Source organism: Pelodiscus sinensis, chromosome 24 (genome assembly GCF_052426305.1).
Source record: "Pelodiscus sinensis isolate ZL-2025 chromosome 24, ASM5242630v1, whole genome shotgun sequence".
In the NCBI taxonomy this organism is placed as follows: Eukaryota; Metazoa; Chordata; order Testudines; family Trionychidae; genus Pelodiscus; species Pelodiscus sinensis.
In genome coordinates, this window is record NC_143075.1 from 22398977 (window position 1) to 22423468 (window position 24492).

At 70.0% G+C, this 24492-nt stretch overlaps 1 protein-coding gene across 5 annotated transcripts in view; it reads left to right on the plus strand.

Annotated features, from left to right (window-relative positions):
• The window catches only part of RAP1GAP (RAP1 GTPase activating protein), a 74739-nt gene that overhangs the window by 48324 nt on the left and 1923 nt on the right, over positions 1-24492 (plus strand). For 4 of the 5 annotated variants that reach the window (XM_089773075.1, XM_089773078.1, XM_089773074.1 and 1 more), the window contains 20 exons: positions 578-625; positions 1439-1477; positions 2292-2477; positions 4920-5023; positions 5113-5191; positions 5413-5466; positions 6250-6333; positions 6932-7032; positions 7167-7296; positions 9981-10136; positions 11251-11322; positions 13029-13115; positions 14415-14549; positions 15781-15912; positions 18059-18136; positions 19488-19597; positions 20466-20579; positions 22022-22121; positions 22264-22363; positions 23778-23881. In XM_089773075.1, coding sequence (XP_089629201.1) covers positions 578-625; positions 1439-1477; positions 2292-2477; positions 4920-5023; positions 5113-5191; positions 5413-5466; positions 6250-6333; positions 6932-7032; positions 7167-7296; positions 9981-10136; positions 11251-11322; positions 13029-13115; positions 14415-14549; positions 15781-15912; positions 18059-18136; positions 19488-19597; positions 20466-20579; positions 22022-22121; positions 22264-22363; positions 23778-23881 — 2013 coding nt within the window. The remainder of the gene's footprint in view (positions 1-577; positions 626-1438; positions 1478-2291; positions 2478-4919; positions 5024-5112; positions 5192-5412; positions 5467-6249; positions 6334-6931; positions 7033-7166; positions 7297-9980; positions 10137-11250; positions 11323-13028; positions 13116-14414; positions 14550-15780; positions 15913-18058; positions 18137-19487; positions 19598-20465; positions 20580-22021; positions 22122-22263; positions 22364-23777; positions 23882-24492) is intronic. The other variant, XM_089773076.1, reaches the window with a different exon arrangement.

Below are 24492 nucleotides of genomic sequence, written 5' to 3' on the forward strand. Positions count from 1 at the left end.
GCCAGGCCCTGCGTCCCCTGGAGGGCCCCGGGCGGGCGTGGGCCTGGGACTGCGGGGTCGGCGCAGAGCAGCCAGGCTGGCGAATCGGTTCCCCTGGGCCAGGCTGGTGCGGTGGCCAGAGCTGCCCGGGCTTTGCACTGGGCCTGCCAGGGTCTGGGCGCAGCCGGCTCAGCAGGGCAAGGTCTCCGCGGTGCTGCAGGCGGAGCAGCGCTGGGCGCGTGGGGGCCCTGCAAGCCCCAGGGGGCACTAGAAAGGCCCATGGCCCAGGGCGGGGGCTCTGTGGGCTTGGGGCTGAGCGGGAGGCAGACCTGTCCCCCCCCATGGGGTCGGCTTTGGGAGAAGGCTGCCGGCCGCGGCTCCCACCAGACAGAGGCCTGGGGGACGGGGCCAGGCCCTAGGAGGCTCTGCCCGGTGGGCACAGCCCGGCCAGGCGCTGCAGAGACGCGGGCGAGGGAGAACGCGCCCCCCCTAGCCCCACTGGGAGCAGCGGGGGCCTGGCTGCCTGCAGAGCAAACAGGCCGGTGCCAGGCCTTGCTCAGTGCCACCCACTGACTCCCTCTTCCTGCCTCTCGCGCAGGGCAGCAGAATGGATGAACAGCGATGCTCCTTCCCACCCCCTCTCAAGGTAGGCGGGCTGGAGGGGCTGCACTGGGCTGGGCCTCGGCTCCTTCTCCCTCAGCCAGGTTCTGCTGGGCCCCCGTGGGGAGAAGCAAGAGACCAGCCGACTCAGCCTGGTCGCCTCTGGCAGGATTGAACCAGGGTCTCCAGAGCTGAGCGGAGCAGCCCGGGCCTGCAGCTGGCACAGAGCAGCACCTGCTGGGGGTGCCCGGAGCGCTGCTCCTGGGCCTGGCTGAGTGCGCCCCTGGTCGGGTTCTATGGCCCTGCCCGGCGTCAGCCATTGACAGGGACAAGAACGGGCCAGTGCAGCTCATTGGCCTGTTCCCCTGCCACTCTGAGGGAGCGCCTCTGCCCGTGAGATGTCTGGGGGGGGGGGGGGGGGGGGGTGCACGACTAGCTCCGGGCCTTGGCCACCGCCCCAGGGGTGTCTGCTCTGCCTCCAGTGCCTCAGCCTGCTCTGGAAACACAGGGCCCAGTGCCGCTGCTCTACAGCTTCCACTCCCTGCGTGCACCTGACACCCTCTGCCCTGGGGGGATGCGGGTGCTGGAATTGGAGGGATGAGCAGGACTGGTGGGGGGTAGTAGCAGGCCTGGTGGGGGCGGGGGGCAGTAGCAGGCCTGGCGGGGGGCAGTAGCAGGCCTGGCGGGGGGCAGTAGCAGGGGGCAGTAGCAGGCCTGGCGGGGGCGGGGGGCAGTAGCAGGCCTGGCAGGGGCGGGGGGCAGTAGCAGGGGGCAGTAGCAGGCCTGGCAGGGGCGGGGGGCAGTAGCAGGCCTGGCTCTCTCTCAGGGCCAACGACACTCTGGTGTGTTTGTGTTGCAGACCGAAGAGGATTATATCCCGTATCCCAGCGTCCACGAGGTAACGGAGGAGCCCGCGCTCTGCTTGCACCAGTGTAACTGCCACTGGGCGGATTTGAACCTGGGACCTCTGGAGCACCCTGGAGGAGCTGGCCTTAGAGCTCAGGCTGCAGAGGCGCCTATGCTGAGGTCCCAGGTTCAAATCCACCTGGTGGTGGTTACGCCAGGCCTGGGCAAGGGCCCCATTGCATGGGTGCTGCGCACACCTCTTGGCCTGGACTCTGCCCCAGGAGCGTCTGGTCTAACGAGGTGTGTGACAGAGCATGGTGGGGGGTGGCTGGGACCATTTCCTGCCTGGCCCAGCTGCCATCCCTCAGCTGCATGTGGCACGAGGGACACGCCGAGCCGTGCGCAGACACCCCAGCAGGCTGGCCAGTGCCCACGCTCGCTGCCTGCATGTCCCCTACAGCCGGTCGGGCACTTTACCACCCTTGGCAGGGGGGAAACTGAGGCACAGAGAGGGGCAGGGACTTGCCAAGGTCACCCCAGGGGGGTAGAGCGGGGAATAGACCCGGCTGGCGTGCTGAGCACTGTCCCCGCTAGCCAGCTCCTGTGGAGGGGGGCTGGGCGGGGGCCCTAGCTAAGCTGGGAGGTGCTGACCAGCCAGCAGGGGGCGCTCTTCTCCCTGGCAGCAGCACTGGATGGTGAACCCGGGTCCCACGCCTGCAGGGCGAGTGTGGCGGGTTGGTCCCGGGGTGCTCGAGAGCCCTCGGGGGGCAGGAGCTGGCCCGGGGACAGAGGGTGCTTGTCCGAGAGCCCCTCAGTTCCCCCGGCGTCCCACCGTGCGCCCTCCCTGGTCTTTCCTCTCCCTCCAGGTGCTGGGGCGCGAGGGGCCCTTCCCCCTCATCCTGCTGCCCCAGTTTGGGGGCTACTGGATCGAAGGCACCAACCACGACCTGACCCGCGTCCCCGAGACGGAGCCGCTCCCGTCCCCAGGCGCCGCGGCCAAGCTGGAGTGTAACCACACGGCCAGGATCTACCGGAAGCACTTTCTGGGCAAGGTAAGCGCCCGGGTCCGGGCCCTGCCTTCCCTGCAGCCGGCCTGCTCTGCGTCCCTTCCGGCTGAGTCCTGCCCAGCCCGGCCTCCCGGGGGATCGGGGCTGCCCTGGTCTCCGGGCCCCTGGGAGCAGGCTCCTCACGGGGATGGGCTCCGTTTGCAGGCGGGGGGGGGGGGGGCGAAGCCCCGTGTCCCTGTCCCTGCACAGCTGGGGGGAGGGTTCCTGTGGGAGCAAGATGGGGGGGTAGTGTGCAAGGGAAAGCCAGGCCTTTGCCTCACCCCATGTGGGGCACTGCTGGCCGGCTCCACGGCTCCCAACCGCAGGCTGATTTCAGCCCCCCGAGCCGTGGCCCCTGCGGGCGGGCAGTCCACCAGCTCCCAGGCGATGTGCAGCCAGGGGCTAGGTGGGTTCCTGGAGCTCGGGGGCGGATGCTGCTGGCGTAGGGGGCTGGTGCCGTGGGGTGAGGCCCCTTTGCGATGCTCTGGGGGGGCAGTGGGGCCTATAAGGGATAGAGAAGCCGCCCTAGGCAGGGGCATCACTCAGCAGTGTGGGGCTGATATCAGGGCTCTGTGCCAGCCCTGCCCCCTGCCCCGGCATAGGAGCACAAGCCAGGGCCCCCTGAGGCTGCGGGCTGGGCTGGGCTGGGCTGGTCGCTCGCAGGGACGTTCACAGCTGGCTTCAGCCCCCCCCAGCCTCCCCACATGGCACTAGGGTGGCCCCGCAGGCCTGGCCTGGGGTGGTGAGGGCTGAGAAGCTGGGTGGGTGGAACAGCCCCCCGCCCCCATTATCCCGGGTCAGCTGGCCTGGGTGTGGGAAAACCCAAGAGCCGGCCGGAGGGTGCCTGACTCGGCTGCAGCCCGGCGCTGTTTGCCCAAGGCTCCCCCCCCCCCCGGCGACTCATTTCCGGGGGCCCGGCACAGCTGTCTGGCGCGTGAGCCCTGGCCCTGAGCCACGCAGGCATGAGTCACCCGGCACCTGCCTCCGCCAGGACAGCTCGTCCCCGCCACTGCCGGCACGGCTGCGCCCTTCGGCTGCCGGTCAGAGAGCAGCGCGGCGTGCCGGGCTCACCGGCTGTGTCTGCCCCCCGCCACCTGGGCCGTCCCCCGCCGCCGCCTGGGCCCTCCGCTGGGCTGCCCCCCGCCGCCGCCTGGGCCCTCCACTGGGCCGTCCCCCGCCGCCGCCTGGGCCCTCCGCTGGGCCGTCCCCCGCTGCCGCCTGGGCCCTCCGCTGGGCCGCCCCCCGCCGCCGCCTGGGCCCTCCGCTGGGCCGCCTGTCTGCACGGTGCCCTCCTGCCCCCGAGGCCTCTGGGAATGGCCGTGCCCCGGCGCACATGCAGGGAAGGGACCTTTACTGCCCGTCCCCAGTCGCTTGGCGCTGCTCATGGCTCCCCCGTAACGTGCCCAGGGCTGGCGCTCCAATCCAACGGCTGGCATGGGCAGCCCAGGGTGGCACCTGTGACGTAGTGGGGGTACTTGCTGGGCTGTGGTGACCCCTGCTGTCTGGAGCAAGACCCAGCAGGGAAAACCTCACTATGCAAAGGTGATGCCAAACTTGTTGAACCAGACACCCCCCATGGAGAGGAACAAAGGAAGGTGGATGCTGCCCTGGCTGGGGGGCAGGGCTGGAAGAGGGTGAGTTAGTTGCTGGCTGGGAGCATGGAGGAGAGCCTAGGGAAAGGGGCTGGAGTTTAGGGGCCCAGTCTCCCCCATCTCAAGGGGGCCTGAGGCATCCTAGCCCAGCTCTGTGACCAGATTCCATCTGTGCTGTGCTGTATCCTGGAGAGGCAATAAACTTCCTCTATTCCACCGTCTGGTGCAGTCTGTCTGTGCCATTTCGGGGTGCAGGAGACGGGGGACCCCCAACGCGCCGTCACAGCGCCTTTGGGGTGGGGTCCCCACTTGGGGGTTTGCTCCCCCGGGCCAGGCCGGCCCATTGTGCTGGGTCGCGGAGGGGGCGGTTTGTGCCCCGGGGCCCTTGGGAAGGCGTCTGGGTCTGACCCCTGGAGGGCACCACCAGGTCCCGGCTGCCCCGGCTCACCCAGCCAGCGCCCCACGGACAACTGGGAGCGACTCTCTGGCAGCTTGTGGGGGAGGGGAGCAGCTCCCTGGGAGACCCCCACCCCCCATGCTGTCCTCTGGGGTCCTGGCCGGGCTAACCCTGAGCCTGCAGCACCATGGAGGGGCATGTGGGGTGGACAGACCATGTGGGGCATCTCCAGGTCATGGGGTCTGGGACCGGGGGAGGGGCTCTGCAGCCTGTGGGGCAGCACTCAGCATCCCGGGGGAGGGGCCGCGCCTCTTACAGGGACCCCTCCGCCGTTCGCTGGCCCCGGCCCGGCTCCTTGCCCGCCAGCCGGCCCTCACCTGCCAGGGCGGCGCAGGGCCCACGGGTCGGGGAGCAGAGGGGCTGCGCTCTGGCCTGTCGCCAGCTCACCTGTCCCCCCAGGAGCACTTTAACTACTACTCCCTGGACGCGGCGCTGGGCCACCTCGTCTTCTCCCTCAAGTACGACGTTATCGGGGCCCAGGAGCACCTGCGGCTGCTGCTCAGGTGAGCGCGGGGCCCTCTGGGCCCGGGGCCTGGGCCTGCCTCCCCCGCCGAGGGGCCAGGCCCTGCAACACCCTCGCCTCTTCTTGCAGGACCAAGTGCCGCACCTACCACGACGTCATCCCCATCTCCTGCCTGACCGAGTTCCCCAACGTCGTCCAGATGGCCAAGGTACCGGGGCCCTGACCTCCCTCGCCCTTTGCCTGAGTGCCAGCCCTTGGCCGGGCCGTTCCTGGCTTGTACCCGCAGCCTGCCCGGCGGCTGTGGCCGGCTGGCCCCTGGGCTCTCTGGGGATGCTGGCCTGGGAAGGGGGGGGCTCCGGTCCAGCAGGGGAGAGTACCCCCCCCCCCGCATGCACACGCCTTGCACGTTTTCACTCCTCTCTGCTGCAGCTGGTGTGCGAGGACGTGAACGTGGATCGGTTCTATCCGGTGCTGTACCCAAAGGTAGGCTGGGCTGGGGGGGCCACGTGCCAGACTGCGCCCCCTCCCCCGGCTACGAGCGCATGCACCAGCCTCCCTCCCCACTGGGGCTCCCACGGGGCGTGGGAGGGGGAGGGGCCTCCAGTGCTGGGCAGGCGCCAGGCCAGAGGGGCAGGCCGGCACAGCGCAGAGGCAGCTCCTTTGCCAGGATTGCCCCGGGCAGAAGCAGCATTGCCTGCCCCCCCCCCCGGAGCCTTTCCAGGGTGCTCCCGGCCCAGCACAGAGCCCCCCGAGAGGCACCCCCGGCCCAGGCTGGGTTTATAGTGGAGCGGGGGGCTCCTTTTGCTCCTGCCCAGTGCCCGGACCCGCTGGGTGGGGTTGGCACCCGCAGTGAATGTCCGGTGAATGCTGGACCAGAGCCTGCTGGGAGCCGCCTTGGGCAGAGCCTGGCCTCAGGGTGCTCCGGGACACAGCTCCACAGCCTGGGGGTCAGAGTCCACCCCTCCCACAGCCCACACCTGGAGTCCACTGGGGGCCATGCCAGCTGTTCCCCCCTCAGCATCCCTGGGGGGCTCCCAGACCCCTCCTTCCACGTAGACCCCTCAGCATATGAGGGACGGGTCCCCCAGCCTCCTGGGCCTGCTTGGGGGCGGGGGGCTACACAGCGCTGTGAGCCACCCCTGCCCCCGCCCAGCGCCCAGGCAGCACCCTGGCCTGAGGGGACGTGAGCCCCCGGCCGGGTCCCCGTCCCAGCGGGCGGGAGCCTGGCAGCCGGGCAGGGGCGTGACCAGCCCCTCGTCTCCCCAGGCCTCCCGCCTCATCGTCACCTTCGACGAGCACGTCCTCAGCAACCACTTCAAGTTCGGCGTCATCTACCAGAAGGCGGGCCAGGTGGGTGAGTTCCTGTGGGGTGGGGGTGGGGGTGGGCCAGGGGCCGGGCTCCCCCAGCCTGCCGCCCCCCGCCCTGGCCCAGCGTTCCCCTCTGACAAGCGGCAGGAGCCTCCAGCCCTCGGCGCCCGCGCCAGCTCAGCACGGCAGTTGGTGAGCCGGCGCGGCCAGAGCTGCCGGGTCTCCTGAACCACCCGTCTACACCAGCATTTACACTGGTTTACTTAGCGTGGGAGAGGAGAGGGCAGTGCTGCCTAATGGCTAAGGCCAGGCCCTGTGAGTCTGGAGAGCTGTTTGCTGCTTCTCTGGCACCCCTTTGCAAGTCATGGCCCCGTGCCTCAGTTTCCCCAGCAGTCAGGTTCAGAGCTGCTGAAGCGGGGGGCACAGACAGGCTGGTGGGGGAAGGCTTGTGCTGGCTCCCCCAGGAGCTGGGCCGCGCTCTCGGTGCTGCGGGGGCGGGGCGGGCCGGAGCTCTGCCTTTGCCCCCACTCAAAGACCCGGCTTCCCTCCCACCAGGCTGTCTGGCCAGGCCCAGCCCCGGCTCCTGCCAAGTGGGGCAGGGCCCGGCCTGTCTGACGCCCGGCCTCGCTGGCTCTTGCAGACCTCCGAGGAGGAGCTGTTCAGCACCACCGAGGAGAGCCCGGCCTTCGTGGAGTTCCTCGACTTCCTGGGCCAGAAAGTGCAGCTGCAGGATTTCAAGGGGTGAGTGAGGTGGGCGCTCGGGGCACCGCTTGTCCCGGCCGGCCCGGGATCTGCGAACGGCTCAGCCTGGCCGGCACCCCGCCCTGGGGAACGGGGCGGGCAGCTCCCTGAGGCCCGTGTCTCTCCGGTGGCAGGTTCCGTGGGGGGCTGGACGTGACCCATGGCCAGACTGGAACAGAATCCGTCTACTGCGCCTTCCGCAGCAAGGAGATCATGTTCCACGTGTCCACGAAGCTGCCCTACACCGAGGGCGACGCCCAGCAGGTAGGAGAGAGACGCGGCCCCTTTCCCTTGCACGCGTGTGCATACGTGTACGGGCTCACGCACGTGTGTACACGTCACGGCGCTCAGGCTGTGCCCACGCTCGGCCTGTCCGTCCCCAGACAGGACCCCCCCCAGTGAGGCAGCCCATTCTCAGGGAGCCCCCTCCAGTGCAGTGACCCTCTCTTGGGGGGCCCCTGTCACCTGGGGGTCCGCCCCCTCTGCCTCCGGGATGGCGCCTCTCAGGGCCTCCAGCCGCCTGCCTCCACCGAGAGCCCCTTTGGGGGGTCCCCTCCCTCTGGACCCCTGGGGCCTCCCCTCCCAGAGGGACTAGCGCCCCCTGTTCTCCAGACCAGAGCGACTCAGCCAGCACCCAACAGGAGGGTCTATGGAGCTTTGAACCCAGCAAAGGACCCTCAGGCCTGGGCCCTCAGCCCGCGTCAGTCTCCCCTGCAGCCAGGTGAGTCCTGCGGCTCTGCTCTCAGTCCCCCAAAAACAGCCCCAGTCTCCCAGCAGAGCCTCCAATACCCCCAGCAACAGCCCCTCCCCCGACCAGTGTCTCTCCCCAGGTAAGAGGGTCGCCTGGGCCCCTCTTCTCCGCCTCCCTCCCCTCCAGCGTTCTCCCCTCGCTGGGGTCAGCGGGGCCGGTCGATGGGGTCCCCTCTGCAGCCCTTTGGCTGGCGTCTGGCCGGAACCGGCCGCGGCCTCTGAGCAGGGCCGGGGGCACCAGGGCACCAGACGCCGCGGCGCCAGCTCCGGGCTGGTCTCTGGAGCAAGCAGCTCCCCACCATTGTCACGTTTAGCCAGGAACTTCCGGGCCCTGAGCCCCAGTGTGCAACCCCCCCCCTTTGACCCCAGAGCTCCCCGCTTCCTCACAGCGCCCCTTGGAGACCGCCCTGAGCAGGGTCCCTCCGCCAGTGACCCGGGGCAGTTCGGCCCCGCTCCGGGACAGAGCACCAGCTGTGACGTTGGCGTTGCCCTTTCCGGGGCGCAGTCCTGCAGGAGCAGGCTCCGTCTCAGCAGCTTGGCCTTGGTCCCTTCCTCTGGTGCAGCCAGGCCGGGGGGGGCAGTGACACTGGGAAATGCCGCCCAAACAGACAGGGCGGCAGCTTTTCAAGGGCCCACCCCAGGGCCAGGCGTCCTTCTGGCCCTGTCGTGCTGCTCCCGGGCAGCAGCTCTTGGCTCAGGTGCACGATGGGGTCAGTTTGCATCAGCCCCGTGCCCAGCCCTGTGACACGGGACCAGCAGCAGGCCCCGGCTGAGGGCTTCTTTCAGTGCCCCGAGAGCCCTCGCTCCAGACCCCCTCGCCGGGCTCTGTCAGGGAGTGGCCGGGCGCTAAAATGGGTACTGCCCGGCCTTCCCAGTGAAAGCCTGGGCCTGCTTCTTCGTCTGGGGATGGGCCAGTCCCGGGTGGCTTCCACCTCGGCCGGGTCTGGCTTCAGCCGGCCGCTCCCACCTGGTGGCCCAGACACGTCACCTCCGCCATCCCCGCCCTGCACTTCCCGGTCAGCCCAGCCTCCTGGAGACGGCCCAGCCCCTCCTTCACTTGGCCCACGGGATCCTCCCAGGTCTGGCTACAGACACAGATATCGTCAATATCGGCCAAAGCAAAGTCCTCCATCTGCCTCAGCCACTGATCCACCAGGCGTGGGAGGTGGCCAGGCCCCCTTGAGGCCAAAAGGCAGGCCCAGGAACTCAAAGAGCCCTATTGGGGTGCTGAAGGGACTTCACCCAGGCCTCCGGGTCCAAGGGCACCCTTTGGTCAGGTCCATAGTAATGAAGAACCGGGCCCCTGCCCCCAAACTTGCCTAGGATCTCATCAGTCCTGGGCGTGGGGTCGGCCTCGGGCACGGTGCTGGTGTTGAGTTTGCGATAGGCCACGCAGAACCGGATTGTTCCATCCTTTTTGGGGACCAGCACTAGTGGGAAAGCCCAGGGCTGGAGAAGTCTGGATCACCCCAAGAGCCAGCATGTCCCCAGCCTCCCTCTCCAGGCCCCAGGCTGGAAGAACAGCTGCTGGTAGGAACGCAGCACCTCTGAGCTCTGCCTGCTGGCCTGAGGGGACTTGACTCCAGCGAGGCACCAGCCTCTGCTTCTGGGAGGAGGCGCCCCAGGGGATCCTCCCCCTTCTCCTCCCACTGCCCACCCACGGCCAGCACCGCTCCTCCTTGTCCCACGCTGGCATGGTGCGCCCGCTGGCGGCGCGCCCGGCTGGACAGCTCCGCTGCGTGCCTGACCTCATCGACCTGTCTGACGACCTTGAAGGGACCGTCCCAGGCCCCCTGCAGCTTGTTCTCCCTCACGGGGCGGAGGAGCGGGCCCGTGCAGAGCAGTCGTACCAGGCTGTCTGCCTCCCCGGAGCCTGGGCTGGCTTCTCCCTGGCCAGGCCCATGAGCTCAGCGAGTCTTTCCCGGGAGGTCAGGACGTCCTCTACCGCTGACTCGCCTTCCCCTTCCATTGCTCCCTCATCAGGTCTAGGGGGCCCCTCACCCTGCTCCCATGGATTCCTGGGGCACCTCCCTGTACCCAAACCAGCTCCCCACAGGCAGCCCCTGGACTGCTCCCTCTCTGGCCACCTCCTCGCCCCACAGGAGGGAAGAGGTATCGACAGGGGGCAGCCAGGGGATTCTCTGCCCCCGTGGTGCCCCGGCCGGGGCAGGGCTGCACAGTGATGCCCCTGCGCTCAGTTGCAGAGGAAGCGGCACATTGGGAACGACATCGTGGCCATCGTCTTCCAGGACGAGAACACGCCCTTCGTGCCGGACATGATCGCCTCCAACTTCCTGCACGCTTACGTGGTGGTGCAGGCCGAGCGCCCCTGCTCCGAGCACACGCTCTACAAGGTGGGGCCCGCGGGGCTGAGGGGCCAGGAGAGCGTCCCCATAGGGTGGCCACAGGGGACCAGTCAGCATTCACTGCGGGCTGCTGCTCCCAGCTGGGAGGGGCAAGGCTTTAGGGAATCAGGACTCCTGGGCTCTGCCATGGACTCTCTGGGAGCCAGTCCCTTGTCGCTCCGTGCCTTGGTTTCCCCTTGGGGCTCGAGATCATGTGAGCATGGGCGTTCTCGCTGCTCCCCTGGCATGGGCACTGGAGGGGATGGGGCCCTGTCCAGAGGGCATGGCATGGACATGAGGCTCTTGTCCCCACAGCCGGGCCCAGGCTGCCCCAAGGGTGCTCCCTGGCCCCAGTGAGGGGCAGATGGCAGCTCCTGCTGTCACCACATGCTGCTGGAGAGTCCTAGCCAGAGACTGGGCCCTTTGGCAGGGCCTGGGGGACACTGCTCAGCAAAGCCCGGCGGGACGTGGGGGGCCCGTAGGTCATGGAGCTCCTGGGCAGGTCTGTCGGGTGGGTGATTCCCCTGGGCCAGGAAGGCACCCAGCGTCTGGTAAGTGGTGAGGCGCCCCGCAGTGGGGTGGATCAGGGCCCTGCAGTGGAGTGGATCAGGGCCCTGCAGTGGTGAGGCTGGGCCCCGCAGTGGGGTGGATCAGGGCCCTGCAGTGGGTGGATCATGGCCCCGCAGTGGGGTGGATCAGGGCCCTGCAGTGGGTGGATCATGGCCCCGCAGTGGGGTGGATCAGGGCCCTGCAGTGGTGAGGCTGGGCCCCGCAGTGGGGTGGATCAGGGCCCTGCAGTGGTGAGGCTGGGCCCCACAGTGGGGTGGATCAGGGCCCTGCAGTGGTGAGGCCGGGCCCCGCAGTGGGTGGATCAGGGCCCTGCAGTGGGTGGATCAGGGCCCCGCAGTGGGGTGGATCAGGGCCCTGCAGTGGTGAGGCTGGGCCCCGCAGTGGGTGGATCAGGGCCCCGCAGTGGTGAGGCCGGGCCCCGCAGTGGGTGGATCAGGGCCCCGCAGTGGGTGGATCAGGGCCCCGCAGTGGCGAGGCCGGGCTATCTCGTCCAGAAGTGCCTGCTGGCTGCCGTGCGTGGCAGAGGCCTGGCTGATGGCGCCATGTCTTGCAGGTCTCTGTCACAGCCCGGGACGACGTGCCTTTCTTTGGCCCCCCGCTGCCTGACCCGGCCATCTTCCGAAAGGTGAGAGGAGAGAGGGCCGAGGCCTCCAGGCATGCACTGACCGGCCCTGGCTGGCCCTTGCTGCAGCCCGAGGGGGTGTGTGGAACCCGGGGAGCTGCCAGGGACAGCTGGTCTGTCTGCTCTCCCTGCCCAGGCTTGCTGGGGCCGTCTGCTGGGAACATCATGGTCACTGGACGGGGAGTCCGGGGCCACAGCCCTGGAACTGGGACAGCCCTAGGGCCAGCTGGTCACTGCCCTGTCCAGTTGGGAATGCAGGCGGCTCTGAGAGCCTGCTGCAGTGCATGAGCTGCACCACCAGGGGGCGCTTGGCTGCACTAGCCCCACCACCAGGGGGCGCTTGGCTGCACTAGCCCCACCACCAGGGTGCACGGCTGCACTAGCCCCACCACCAGGGGGCGCTCGGCTGCACTAGCCCCACCACCAGGGGGCGCTCGGCTGCACTAGTCCCACCACCAGGGGGCGCTCGGCTGCACTAGCCCCACCACCAGGGGGCGCTCGGCTGCACTAGCCCCACCACCAGGGGGCGCTCGGCTGCACTAGTCCCACCACCAGGGTGCGCGGCTGCACTAGTCCCACCACCAGGGAGCGCTCGGCTGCACTAGCCCCACCACCAGGGGGCGCTCGGCTGCACTAGCCCCACCACCAGGGGGCGCTCGGCTGCACTAGTCCCACCACCAGGGTGCGCGGCTGCACTAGTCCCACCACCAGGGAGCGCTCGGCTGCACTAGCCCCACCACCAGGGGGCGCTCGGCTGCACTAGCCCCACCACCAGGGGGCGCTCGGCTGCACTAGCCCCACCACCAGGGGGCGCTCGGCTGCACTAGTCCCACCACCAGGGGGCGCTCGGCTGCACTAGTCCCACCACCAGGGGGTGCTCGTCTGCACTAGTCCCACCACCAGGGGGCGCTTGGCTGCACTAGTCCCACCACCAGGGTGCGCGGCTGCACTAGTCCCACCACCAGGGGGCGCTCGGCTGCACTAGTCCCACCACCAGGGGGCGCTCGGCTGCACTAGTCCCACCACCAGGGGGCGCTCGGCTGCACTAGCCCCACCACCAGGGGGCGCTCGGCTGCACTAGCCCCACCACCAGGGAGCGCTCGGCTGCACTAGTCCCATCACCAGGGGGCGCTCGGCTGCACTAGCCCCACCACCAGGGGGCGCTCGGCTGCACTAGCCCCACCACCAGGGGGCGCTCGGCTGCACTAGTCCCACCACCAGGGGGCGCTCGGCTGCACTAGCCCCACCACCAGGGAGTGCTCGGCTGCACTAGTCCCACCACCAGGGGGCGCTCGGCTGCACTAGTCCCACCACCAGGGGGCGCTCGGCTGCACTAGCCCCACCACCAGGGGGCGCTCGGCTGCACTAGCCCCACCACCAGGGGGCGCTCAGCCGCTGCTCACTCCCCGGGGCTGATGTTGGCTCCTGCCAGGCTCGTTCCCTAGGGTGGAGCCTCCCGGATCCCAGACAAGACAAGTGACCCCAGCGGGGGGCCAGAGCATGAGCCTGCCGGAGCTGCTGCCTGTGGGGGCAGAGCCAAGGCCCAAGGGCTGAGCCCCAGGGGGCCGTGACTTGAGCCCAGCCCCAGGCTTAGGCCCCAGGCCAGGAGGCTCCAAGGCCAGGCCAGCAAGTCAAGCGCCCGCCCTGGGCACCCCGCCATGCCCCCCCGGGGGGCGCCGGCCGAGGCTGACGTGGGGGCTTGGCCGCAGGGCCCGGAGTTCCAGGAGTTCCTGCTCACCAAGCTCATCAACGCCGAGTTCGCCTGCTACAAAGCCGAGAAGTTTGCCAAGCTGGAGGTGAGTCGGGAACCACGTGCCAGGCGCTGCACGGGAGTGGGAATCGCCCTGCCCCCGCGTCGCCCCGCCCCTGCATCGCCCCACCCCCGCAATGTCCCATGCCCCCCCGTCGCCCCGCCCCTGCATCGCCCCACTCCTGCAATGCCCCATGCCCCCCCGTCGCCCCGCCCCAGCATCGCCCCACCCCCGCAATGCCCCATACCCCCAGCATCGCCCCACCCCGCAATGCCCCATACCCCCAGCATCGCCCCACCCCGCAATGCCCCATGCCCCCCCGTCGCCCCGCCCCTGCATCGCCCCACTCCTGCAATGCCCCATGCCCCTGCATCGCCCCACCCCCGCAATGCCCCATGCCCCCCCGTCGCCCCGCCCCTGCATCGCCCCACCCCACAATGCCCCATGCCCCCCCGTCGCCCCGCCCCTGCATCGCCCCACCCCGCAATGCCCCATGCCCCTGCATCGCCCCACCCCCGCAATGCCCCATGCCCCTGCATCGCCCCAACCCCCCGCATCACCCCACCCCTGCAATACGCCTTGGTCCCCTGCATCCCCTGCAGCGGCTGCACTAGCCCCACCACCAGCATCTCCCCACCCCCACAATGCCCCGAACCCCCCCGCATCGCCCCAGCCCCACAATGCCCCGAACCCCCCCATCGCCCCAGCCCCACAATGCCCCGAACCCCCCCATCGCCCCAGCCCCACAATGCCCCGTATCCCCTCGCATCGCCCCAGCCCCACAATGCCCCGTATCCCCCCGCATCGCCCCAGCCCCACAATGCCCCGAACCCCCCGCATCGCCCCACCCCCACAATGCCCCGTATCCCCCCGCATCGCCCCAGCCCCACAATGCCCCGAACCCCCCCCATCGCCCCAGCCCCACAATGCCCCGTATCCCCCCGCATCGCCCCACCCCCACAATGCCCCGTATTCCCCCGCATCGCCCCAGCCCCACAATGCCCCGAACCCCCGCGCATCGCCCCAGCCCCACAATGCCCCGAACCCCCCCGCATCGCCCCAGCCCCACAATGCCCCGTACCCCCCCATCGCCCCAGCCCCACAATGCCCCATATCCCCCCGCATCGCCCCAGCCCCACTGCACCCCCAGCATTTCCCCATCCCCTCAGCATCGCCCCAGCAATGCCCAGCACCTGCCCTGCCCCCCTTCCCCATGCCGAGGGGCTGCCGTGCCCACCGTGGGGCTCTGGGCAGGGCCGGACCACGCTGCATGCTGGCCAGGCGCCGGGCAGTATCCCAACCCCCCCCCCCCATCCTCCCACCGCCCTTACCGCCGCCCCCCAGGAGCGCACGCGGGCGGCCCTGCTGGAGACGCTGCACGAGGAGCTGCACCTGCACAGCCAGGCCATGCTGGGCGTGGCCGGGGACGAGGACCGGCTGGAGAACGGCGGCAGCGGCGGCTTCTTCGAGTCCTTCAAGGTGAGCGGGCGGCGGGCGGGGCCGGAGAGCCAGGCTGTGCCGGGGGGACCCCACTCCCAGCAGCGCCCCCCACCCCCCTTCCCTCTTCAAGCCCCAGGCCCCCAGGAGCTGGAGCCAGGCTGGGGTTTGGGGCTGAGGGCAGCACAGGGGCTGGGAGTCGGGGCTCCCACCCTGCCCCAGCCCCACAGCCCCTCCCCAAACGTTCCTCCAGCCCCCCAGGGGCCAGCCCCGTGGTTGGGAGTCCTGGCGCCGGCCGGGGGGCGCCGGCAGGGCAGGGGCTGGGGCAGGGCCTGGATTGCGGTTCTGGGGGGTCTCTGGCGGAGCTGCCGGCTCAGTCGGGGGCTCCCCGGCCGGCTCCGAGGGGCACCCACGGTCCAGGGACACGGGGCCTTCCCCCGACCCTGGGGCACGTCCGCAGCCCGGCGCAGGCCCTTCTGCAACAGCCTGGCGGCTGGAGGAGTCGGGCAGTGGCCCAGCTCACCCCCCGGGCTGCCCCGCTGGGCTGCTGAGTGCCCCACGCTGCCACCGTCTCGCCCGCTGCGCTGAGCCCCTCCACGGGGCCACGGCCTGGCCCTGCCCCAGCTGGCGCTGAGCGGGCTGGCCCGGCAGGATGGCAGCGGCTGTGTGGTGGGGTCGCTGCCCCCGGGGGTGGGCACAGGGAGGCTGATGCCCCCGGGGGATGGGCACAGGGAGGCTGATGCCCCCGCGGGATGGGCCCAGGGAGGCTGATGCCCCCACGGGATGGGCACAGGGAGGCGGTGGCTGCAGGAGCCGATTGCCCAGGGGATCCCCCCACCCCTAGAACTCCGGCCCAGGCGACTGTTCAGGCTGACATGGGGCGTGGGGGGGGGGGGTTGGGACCCAGGCGTCCTGGCTGCACTAGGCCCTGCTGCCTTCCAGAGCGGCGTGGGGCCTGGGCCGGGGTCCTGGGGCCACCCCCTGCTCTCAGCGCCAGGCGCCTGGGTCCTTTGTGGGGCAGGTGAGTGAAACGTCCCCGTCTCTGCTGGTCCAGAGCCCCCCGGGCAGGGTCCTTTCTGCCAGTTGCACTCCCAGCCAGGAGCCAGAAGCCCCGGCCCAGCTGGGGGGCAATGCAGGGGCCCCGGGTGGGGCTGGGATCTCCCCCCTCTGCCCCAGAGCACGGCCTGGTGTCTCCCCCCTCCAGCCGCTCCGGGTCCAGGGGGGGGACCCAGCAGCTGGGGCCGGCTGCCTGAGCGCCTGGATTCCCTTCCAGCGCGTGATCCGCAGCCGCAGCCAGTCCATGGACGCCATGGGCCTCAGCACCAAGAAGCAGAGCTCGGTGTCCACCAGCCACAGCGGCAGCTTCGGCCCCAACAACCCGGACATGGCCAAGAGCGCCGGCCTGGTGAGTGTGCCCCCGCGCCCCGGCCGGCTGCTTCCGCTCTCAGCCCCGCCCCCTGCCCGGAGCCCCGCCCACCTGCCCCGCCCCCTTCCCAGAGCCACGCCCCTTCCACGCCCCTCCTGTCTGCCCTGCCCGGAGCCCCGCCCCTTCCTGTCTGACCCCGCCCACTTGTCCAGAGCTCAGCCTGTCCAACCTTACCCCCTGCCCACAGTCCTGTCCTCTGCTCAAAGCCTCACCTGTCTGACCCCGCCCCTTGCCCCGCTTGTCTGACCCCACCCCCCTGCCCAGAGCCCTGCCCTCTGCTCAGAGCCCCACCTGTCTGACCCCACCCCTGTCCAGAGCCCTGCCCCCTGCCCAGAGCCCTGCCTGTCTGACCCCACCCTCTGTCCAGAGCCCCACCTCCCACCCATAGGCCTGCCTGTCTGACCCCGCCCCCTGTCCAGAGCCCCACCCCCCACCCATAGCCCTGCCTGTCTGACCCCACCCCCTGCCCTGCCCTCTGCCCAGAGCTTTGCCTGTCTGACCCCGCTCTGCTTTGACCTTGTTCCCTGCTTTGAGCCCCGCCCATCTTGCCCCCCTGCCCTAGGTCCTGCCCTGCTCTGAGCCCCACCCCCTGCTCCAAGCTCTGTCTGACCCCCTGCTCTGAGCCCTGCCCACAACCTGACCAGACTCCCAGCTCTGAGCAATAGCCCAGCCCCACCCAGACTCCCCCATTGCTGCTCCCTGCATCTCCCTCCCCCTCCTCTCCCTGTGCCTGGCTCGAATTCTCCTCCCACCCCACCCCCTCCTGATTCAGAGCCAGGCCCCCAGCCTCTTGCAGGGCAGCATCAGGCCCAGACTTACTGAGGATGGGGAAAATATGTGGGTCTGGGTTCCTTCCTGGGGCACATGTGAAAGCCCCAATCCCCATCCTGTCCCCTCTATGTCCCCCTGCTCCCTTCTGAGCCCCCATGGCTCACCTGTCCCTCCCCCATTCCCTTCAATGCAGCCAGAGCTCCAGCCCCACAGAGGGACCTAGTCTAGCCCCTCACCTCCGGGAGGGGCACTGGGCGATGGTTCCCAGGCAGAGCTGGTGGGTGCGGTGGGATCCTGCCTCACAGCATTCCCAGGGCTGTGCCAAGAGAATCTCTGGCCATTGCGCTACTGCGGGGCTGGTGGCTGCGTTAGGGCAGGTTCTGGCCGGGAGGGGCAGCCCTCAGCTCTTCCGATAGGTGCGTGTTCCGGCCACGCATGAGCCCAAGGGCTCCACTTGCTGGCACAGGGAGGTGCCTGGCCTGTAACTGAAAGGGGCAGGCTGGGGGGGTGGGGTGTCTTGGTGTCACCCTGGCTCCTTCCACTCCAGCCTGGGGCCCAGGAGCAGCCCAGGGGCACCTTGCTCTCTGCAGCAGCCTCTCCAGTGGAGGGCTGGACCCATGCGTGTCCCATGGCTCTGCCCTGGCGTTGCGGGGAGCAGGGCTGGCCCCACAGCTGGAGCTGCCCCGTTGGGCCCCTGTCCCGAGTGGGAGGAGCAAGCTGCAGCGTGCGAAGGTGGGTGAGTTCTCCTGGCGCCCCAAGGCGCTGGCACCGCCGCTCGGTACCCAGCTCCCTGCCCCGTGCCCAGCCCCTGGGCCTGCGCGAGGAGCGCGGAGCCAGGCAAGGCCCGAGGGACGCCTGGCGTGTGCCGGGCTCTGGGCCTGGGGCGGAAGGAGGCTCGAGGCCGCGGTGATTTGCCTGCTGGCGTTGCTGCCCTGGTGCGCCGGGAGCCCCAGCCTGCCAGCGTGGGCGAGAGCCGGGCAGCGTGGCTGGGCCTCCGGGGAGGGCAGGTGCCAGGAGTCTCGCCCTGGCTCAGACACTCACCCGTGGGGCAGCCTCAGTTTCTCCAATAGGGAGCGACTGGCCTGCCTGAGACAGCCTGCCCTGAGCGAGCCCCTTCTGTGCCGGCCCTGCTCCCCGCCCCCCCGAGCCCGGCAGCAGCCCGGCGCCTCCCCATGAGACCTGCCCACCCCAAGCACCCAGCCAGCCCCAGCCGCCGCTCAGCGGGGGCCCCAGGCAGAGCCCCCTGGCACCGGGGTGCTGCCACCAGGCCCCTGGGCGACGCTCAAGCCATGACTCTCTTCTCTTTCTCTTCCCTCTCCCCCCCCCTCGCTCTGCTTCTCCGCCCGCTTGCCAGTCCCTGCTTGTCCCCGGAAAAGCGTCCAGTAGGTGCGGACGCCGAGGCAGCGCCATCGGCATAGGAACCATAGAAGAGGTTGACGTCTCTCTCTCTCCCCCCTCCGCACCCCTCGCTGTGCATGCGGGGGCGGGGGCTGGGGGGCACCGCCTGGCTGGGCCTGGCGCCATTGGAGCCCGCAGGGCGCTGGGGTGGGGCCGGGAGCCTCCCTTCTCTGCAGCGGTTTGGGGGCTCAGGTCGGGAGAGGCGGGTCAGCCCCCCTGGCGCTGCCGCCTTCGCGCCCGCCTGGGCACTGCCCGCTGCCGTCTGCCCCTCGCGGTGTCCATCTCTCGGCGGCCCCGGGCGGAGCCGTTCCTCGCCAGCGAACTCCGTGCCCCAACGGCACCGCTCACGCCGCGTCCTCCACACTGGCCAGGCCAGGCGGACCGACTAGAGCCGCCACGCGGCCGCTCCGCAGGGAGGGTGCAGCGAGGCGCCAGCAGTGCCAGTCTGCCCCGCAGCCTCCTGCTACCCTCTGGGCCGTGCTGCCCTGGGCCGAGACACCCTGGCAGAGCAGCTCGGAGCTGGGCCGGGCCCGCAGGCTCCGGGCGTCGATCGCATGGGCTGGTCACAGCGTTAACCGCCCCTCCCCTGCGGCAGGCTGGTGCCCGGCTGAGAGCTGCCCGGCTGTGCTGGGAAGGCTCCCCCTGTGCCCGCAGCCCGGCCACCCAGCCTCTGTGCTTGCTGCACTCTGAGCGGCACAACTGGGGTCAGTCCAGCCTGCCCCCGCTCCCACCCCCGCCCCCAGCCAGTGCCACTGGCTCCCAGGATAGACCCTTCAGATGGGCACCGCCGCTGGGCATGGCCCTGCTGAGCTGGTTGGCAGTGCAGGCCAGTGGCTAGAGGAAGGGGGGATGGGAGTGCAGACGCCAGCGTTCCTCTGCTGTCTGTCTTGTCCACTGACTGGGCCTCAGTTTCCCCACCTGTGACAAGAGGGTGATAGTGCGTGGCTCCAAGCTGGGCACTGCGTGGCGATGCTCAGGGACAGGTGCCAGGCCCAGGGAGCCTCAGCCAGGCACGGGTCACCTCTCCCTGCGCTGCCCCTCGCACCCCTGCTCCCCGCACTGCCCCTCAGGTGCCGGGCATCTGCCCTTGGACGGACGCTCCCTGCCCCGTGGCATCAGGGACCCCGCTCGCCCTGCACCAGCCCCACGCGATGGGCAGAGTCCGCCGGGGCGGCAGCTGCGGGGCCATCGGTGGCGCCGAGTCCCTTGGCCAGCGTTGGGAGCCTGGGGGCGCGGGATGAGCGCGGAAGGGGGCGCAGCCCGTGGACTGGGGGGGGCTGCCCGTGGCTCCAGTTCCACCCCCAGCGTGGGCCCCTGGGGGGGCAGTGCCCCGTGGGGGGCCTGGGCTGCCCCACTCTCTGGCTGATGGACCCAACCTTTCCCAGTCGCTGATTGTTCCTGGCAAGAGCCCGACGCGGAAGAAGTCGGGTCCCTTCAGCCCCCGGCGGAGCAGCGCCATCGGCATTGAGAACATCCAGGAGGTGCAGGAGAAAAGGTGAGTGAGGGGCACCCGCTCCATTCGCCCCGCCCCCAGGAAGAGAGAGCTGGGAGGGGGGCCGGGGCCAGGGGAGCAGAGCCCCAAGTGGTGATGGGCACGGAGCCGCCCCAGCACCTCGCCCCGTGTCCCTGCCTCTGCAGATACGCCTGGACCTGGGAGAGCACAGAGGTCGGGCTGGGCATGCACTGTCCCCGTGGGGGCAGATTCCTGCACTTTGCCCTGATGCCTGCCTGGGGTTGGGGCCGCGGCCAGGCTGCGGTAGCTCCCGCTCTGCTGGGCCTGGGGCTTTGCCCCCCATGTTACCAGGCTTGCCAGCTTGGAAAAGAGGAGACTAAGGGGGGATATGACCAAGGTCTATAAAATCATGAGCGGTGCAGAAAAAGTGAGTAAGGAAAAGTTATTTAGTTGTTCCTATAACACAAGAACGAGGGGTCACCAAATGAAATTAAGAGGCAACAGGTTTAAAACAAACAAAAGGAAGTTTTTCTTCATGAGGCATACGATTAACCTGTGGAACTCCTTGCTGGGGGATGTGGTGAAGACCAGGACTTTAACGGGGTTCAAAAAAGAGCTAGATAGATTCATGGTCGATCAATGGCTACTAGCCAGGATGGGTAGGGAGGGTGTCCCCAGCCTCTGTGTGTCTGGAAATGGGTGACAGGAGGGTCACGTAAGGATTGCCTGTTCTGTTCGCTCCTCTGGGGCACCTGGCACTGGCTGCTGTGGGCAGGCAGGACCTGGGCTGAGCCCGTCTGGCTGCTCTGGTGTTCTTATGCTGCAGTGATGTGCTTGGGAGGGGGAGCTGCCCGGCAGTGGCCATGGCTCAACTGCCCTGACCCCAGCGTGTCCCTGGTGCCTCCCACAGGGACGGCCCAGCAGGCCCCCAGAAGACGCCGGACAGCAGCCACGTGTCCCAGGAGCCCAAGTCAGGGGACTCGTCCAACCAGAGCTCTCCGGAGATGCCCACCACAAAGAACAGGTCAGTTCCCCTGGGCCTGGAGGGGGATGCCAGGGACCTTCCTGGGGACACTGGGGCCTCTGGCCCTGGGGGTGCTAGGGGCCCCCCAACCCGCTGGGCTGAGAGTGAAATACACATGGGTTGAAGCTTCCTGGGCATTCCTCAAGGGGGCAGGGCAGGGAGCAATGTTCCCGCCAAGCTTTTCCATCCACGTGCGGAATAAATTGTGTGACGGGCACCAAGGTGTGTGGGAACGTGCACCACAAGGAGAAACACAAACCCAGCTGAGGGCGCTAGAATCGCCCCGAGCGGCCGCACACGTGCCCGGCTGGCAGCACTGGCAGGACGTCCCTTCCAGTCGATCGGCACCGACTTGCTCTGCCCTGCCAAAGCCCGTCCGGAGGGATGTTACGGACGAGTCCACTAGTTGATTTCCCCGCCCCCGCTGCCTCTATCAGCTGGAGCCCCCAGGAGGGCGCTTAAAGCTGACACCCCTGTGCAGCCCGGAGTCCGGGGACGTCCCGCCAGCCTGGGCTGTTCCGCATCCATCCTCTGAAATGCACAAGGGGCCAGGCGGGGCGCAGGGGGACTCCGGGACGTGTCGGGGGAGGGACGAGGCAGTTCCCCGCTGGTTAACGTCCCGAGTCCACACCCAGCCCTGCTGCGGGACAGGCCATGGCAGCCTCCCAAAGGCATCCAGTGTGGGGCCGATGCCCTGCCTCTCCAACGGGGGGGAGAGGGAAGGGGCACGTCGGGGCACCAGGTCTTGCTGCCGTGTGTCCTGGGGGTGCAGGGGGGCGTGGAGGCGCCAGGTCTGGCTGCCCTGTTTCCTGGGCTGGGGTTCAGGGGGTGGGGGAGCACCGGGTCTCACTGCCCTGTGTCTCTGGGGCACGGGATAGGTCTCACTGCTGGGGGAGGGGGGTCTCACCGCCATGTCCCGGGGGTCTCACTTCCATGTCCGGGGGGTCTCACTTCCATGTCCGGGGGGTCTCACTGCCGTGTCCCGGGGGAGGGGGGTCTCACTGCCGTGTCCCGGGGGAGGGGGGGTCTCACTGCCTTTTCCCGGGGGGTCTCACTTCCATGTCCGGGGGGTCTCACTGCCGTGTCCCAGGGGGGTCTCACTTCCGTGTCCGGGGGGGTCTCACTGCCTTTTCCCGGGGGAGGGGGGTCTCACTGCCGTGTCCAGGGGGGTCTCACTGCCGTGTCCGGGGGGGTCTCACTGCCTTGTCCCGGGGGAGGGGGGTCTCACTGCCGTGTCCCGGTGGGGTCTCACTTCCGTGTCCGGGGGGGTCTCACTGCCTTGTCCCAGGGGAGGGGGGTCTCACTGCCGTGTCCCGGTGGGGTCTCACTTCCGTGTCCGGGGGGGTCTCACTGCCTTTTCCCGGGGGAGGGGGGTCTCACTGCCGTGTCCAGGGGGGTCTCACTGCCGTGTCCGGGGGGGTCTCACTGCCGTGTCTCCGCAGGGGGGAGCCGGCGGCGCAGAGGCCCGAGGCCCTGCAGGATTTCTCCCGCTCCTCGTCCAGCGCCAGCAGCTTCGGCAGCGCGGTGGAGGAGAACGACGCGGTAAGTGGGGGGGCTCGACGCTGAGGGGATCCTGGCCTGTCCCCTGGCTGGGGACCCTGCTCCCTCGGGGCGGGGAGGGGTCCGAGCCCAGGCCGAGCGGGAAGCGCCCTCCTCACCCCCCCGCTCTGTGTTGTGTGCGCAGGAGAGCCGGCCCGCGGGGACGCCCCACAAGCGGGACTCCTTCCTCTACAGCACCTGGCTGGAGGACAGCGCCAGCACTGCCAGCGGGGGGAGCTCTCCAGGTACCCGCCACGGCCCCCAGCCCTTCCCCCTTCCTCCGCGCGCTCCCCGGCACCGCCTGAGACCCTCTGCTGCGCCGGAGCCGGCTCCCATCACTGCACCGGGGGGAGCTGCTCCGGACCCCAGCTCTGGGGCTGCCCCGACGCCGCCCGCCACAGCCTGGCTGCACTAGCTCCCATCACTAGGCCAAAGCTCATGGGCAGGGGGCTCTAAGCCTCCATTGTATAGCTGGGGAAACTGAGGCAGCGGCCTTCCCCAGGCTCGCACCACAAGGCCCAGGCAGAGCTGGGAGTAGAGCCCGGGTGTCTTGAATCTCAGTGTAGGGCGCTGGCCACTAGGCCGCACTGCTCGCATGCCGGGTGCAGAGATGGGGGCACAACTGTTTGGGGTGTGGAGCCTCAGGGGCCCAGCAACGGGCGAAGAGGAAATCGCCCTGCCCCCAGCAGGGCAGCCTGGCCAGGCGGGCGCTAGAGATGCCCCAGCAGGGAGGCGGCCAGGCCCCGGGCTGCCCGCTCAGGGGAGAGGCAGAGCCCTGAGCTCCGGCCATGGCAGCGGGGACGGGCTCTGCTCACGCTGCGCAGTGGGGCTGGAGAGCGGCTGGGAGCAGGGCGGGGCTGGACGGCAGCACCAAGGCCCTCTGGGCCTTAGGGGGCAGAAACGGTGCCCAGCGAATGGGAACCGCTGGCACGAGGCCTCGGCAGCCTCCCTGCTCCTGGGCTGGGCTGGGCAGGGGGGGCAGGTCTGGGCGGGGGAGGTGGGGCAAATCAGGGCTGGGCAGGGTGGAGCAAAACAGGGCAGGGCTGGGCCGGGCAGGGCAAGCGGGGCAGGGCTGGGCAGAGCGGTGCAGGCTGGTCTGGGCTGGTGGGGCAGGGCAGAGCGGTGCAGGCTGGTCTGGGCTGGTGGGGCAGGGCAGAGCAGTGCAGGCTGGGCTGGTGGGGCGGGGTGGGGCGGGTGGGGCAGGGCAGGGCAGGCTGGGCTGGTGGGGCGGGGCAGGGCGGTGCAGACTGGTCTGGGCTGGTGGGGCTGGGCAGAGCAGTGCAGGCTGGGCTGGTGGGGCGGGGTGGGGTGGGTGGGTGGGGCGGTGCAGGCTGGGCTGGGCTAGCGGGGCGGGGTGGGGCAGGGCAGGAGGTCTGTGGCTGTGGAGCAGACAGCGGACAAGGGGCCCTGCCTTGCAGCCAGTCTCTGCTCCCCAGAGGGCTCGGAGCAGCAGGGCACACGTCAGAGCAGCCCCCCGGATCCCAGCAGGCCTGTGTGCGGCCCCATTGGGCAGGGGGCGCTCAGAGACCCCCCCCCCCCCCCGCCCAAGCTCTGGCCTGGGGCGAATGGGAATCGCCGTTACAAACGCGGCCCCCTTGCCCGTGTGCCCGGAGTCCGGCCGCGCGGCGTCTCCCAGCCCTGCCTGACGCTGCCTTCCAGGCCCCTCCTGCTCTCCCCAGCCCGACCCCAGGAGCCCCGGAGACCCTGCCTGTCCGGAGATCAAAATCCAGCTGGAGAGGTCTGAGCGGCACACGCCCCACCTGGTGAGTGGCTGCGCGGCCGCGGGGGCGCTCAGGGTGCAGCAGGGAGAGACGCCCTCCCCTGACCCCACCCAGCCCCCCACAGGCCGGCCATGGCCCCAGCCGGGGCTGCGTCGGGGAGAGAGCGCGGGGCATCCTACCTCTGCCAGAGTCCCAGGCAGCCTGCACCCCAAAGCCTCATCCTGGTGCCACCCTGGAGGCTGCGCCCGCAGCGGAGCCCTCACCCCACCCCCGCCCCCGCCGACCGACCTGCCTTCCCTGCCCCGATCCGGAGGGGCTGCGTCACATGCCACACGTCCTCCCCCCTGCGCCAGAGGCCAGGCTGGGCCCTGCCCGCGAGCCGGGGGTGGAGGGACACGCCGGCTGCCCTGAACGAGGCGCCGTGCCCCTGTGGCCCCCGATTCTGGCACTGGCCAGCAGCTGCTGGAGGGGATGCCTGGGGCAGGGGCCAGAAGTGGGGGTCTCCAAAGCACTCAGCTGCCCCCCCAGGCCCCGCTCTGGGCACTCTGCCGTCCCGCCGGGCACCGGAGATCCCGAGCCAGCCCACGGGACGCCCAAGTAGCTGCCCTCCGGGCCATGGATGCCAAAGCCGCGCTCTCGGGTTTCCATCTGTC